Source organism: Bidens hawaiensis, unplaced genomic scaffold, assembly GCF_021521415.1.
Source record: "Bidens hawaiensis isolate Kalapana, Puna unplaced genomic scaffold, B.hawaiensis_p1.1 tig00000636_1, whole genome shotgun sequence".
NCBI classification, from domain to species: domain Eukaryota; kingdom Viridiplantae; phylum Streptophyta; class Magnoliopsida; order Asterales; family Asteraceae; genus Bidens; species Bidens hawaiensis.
This window is the reverse complement of record NW_027491038.1, coordinates 4,936,458-4,937,346: the sequence shown is the minus strand read 5'-3', so window position 1 is coordinate 4,937,346 and position 889 is coordinate 4,936,458. Positions and strand designations below refer to the sequence as shown.

Genomic DNA, 889 nt, shown 5'->3' with positions numbered 1-889 from the left:
ATGTTAGCGTATTTTCCTGGTCAAGAAATGAAGTACTTAAGTTCAGATAGCATTGACGAGGTTGAAAGTGTATCTGAGGACTTTGATCCCACGTTGTACTCTCCTGATTTTCTTAATGGTATAAAGATGTCCGGAATGCCAAACCATCGTTTGTTACTTAAGGTTTGAGTTCCTATTATGTTACTACAGAATATTAATCAGAAAAAAGGGTTGTGCAATGGAACTCGACTACAAGTTGTTAGTTTGGGTAAACGCGTCATTGAAGCTAAAGTTGTTTCTGGTACTAATATTGAATTTCGTACTTTACTTAGCAGAATAAGTCTTACACCGTCTGATAAGAAGCTTCCATTCAAGTTAAAGAGGAGACAGTTTCCTATATCGGTTTGTTTTGAAATGACTATAAATAAAAGTCAAGGACAATCTTTATCGCGTGTTGGATTATATTTAAAAGACCCGGTTTTTACACATGGCCAGCTTTATGTTGCTTTGTCTAGAGTGAAGACTCGCGAAGGTATTAAGATTGTTTTATTAGATAAGGAATCCAAATTGATTAGTGAAACCAAAAATGTTGTGTATAAGGAAATATCTGAAAACCTTCTATGAATTTATTGACAATACTTTTTTGTTTACGTTTGTTTCTTTTTAAATATGTTTAAGGTTTTTTAATAAAAGGATTGTATTATTTTATTTTGTTTAACTATAGATACATGTTTGTATGTTCAATTATGTTTAGTTGTTTATGGTTTTTGTATTATATCTTTTATGTTTTTGAAATTTAATTTTATAGACTTTTATTTATAGGCTAATATTATACTGATTTATATATATATATATATATATAGAAAATGGTTCAAATAAAAAGAAATTGTTTCCTAGGAATGGTAAGAAC

General features: G+C 29.5%; 1 protein-coding gene across 1 annotated transcript; it reads left to right on the top strand.

Moving 5' to 3' along the window:
• Positions 1 to 603, top strand: LOC143529730 (uncharacterized). Its single transcript, XM_077025461.1, has 2 exons — positions 1 to 69; positions 190 to 603. The coding sequence occupies exons 1-2, from the start codon at positions 1 to 3 to the stop codon at positions 601 to 603; spliced, it is 483 nt and encodes a 160-aa protein (XP_076881576.1).
• The last annotated feature ends 286 nt before the right edge of the window (positions 604 to 889 follow it).

Excerpts from the sequence above, each read along its gene's own strand:
- LOC143529730 (XM_077025461.1), top strand. The coding sequence starts at position 1 with ATGTTAGCGTATTTTCCTGGTCAAGAAATGAAGTACTTAAGTTCAGAT. Across the intron at positions 70-189 it reads GCATTGACGAGGTTGAAAGT|AATATTAATCAGAAAAAAGG; the intron begins GTATCTGAGGAC and ends ATGTTACTACAG.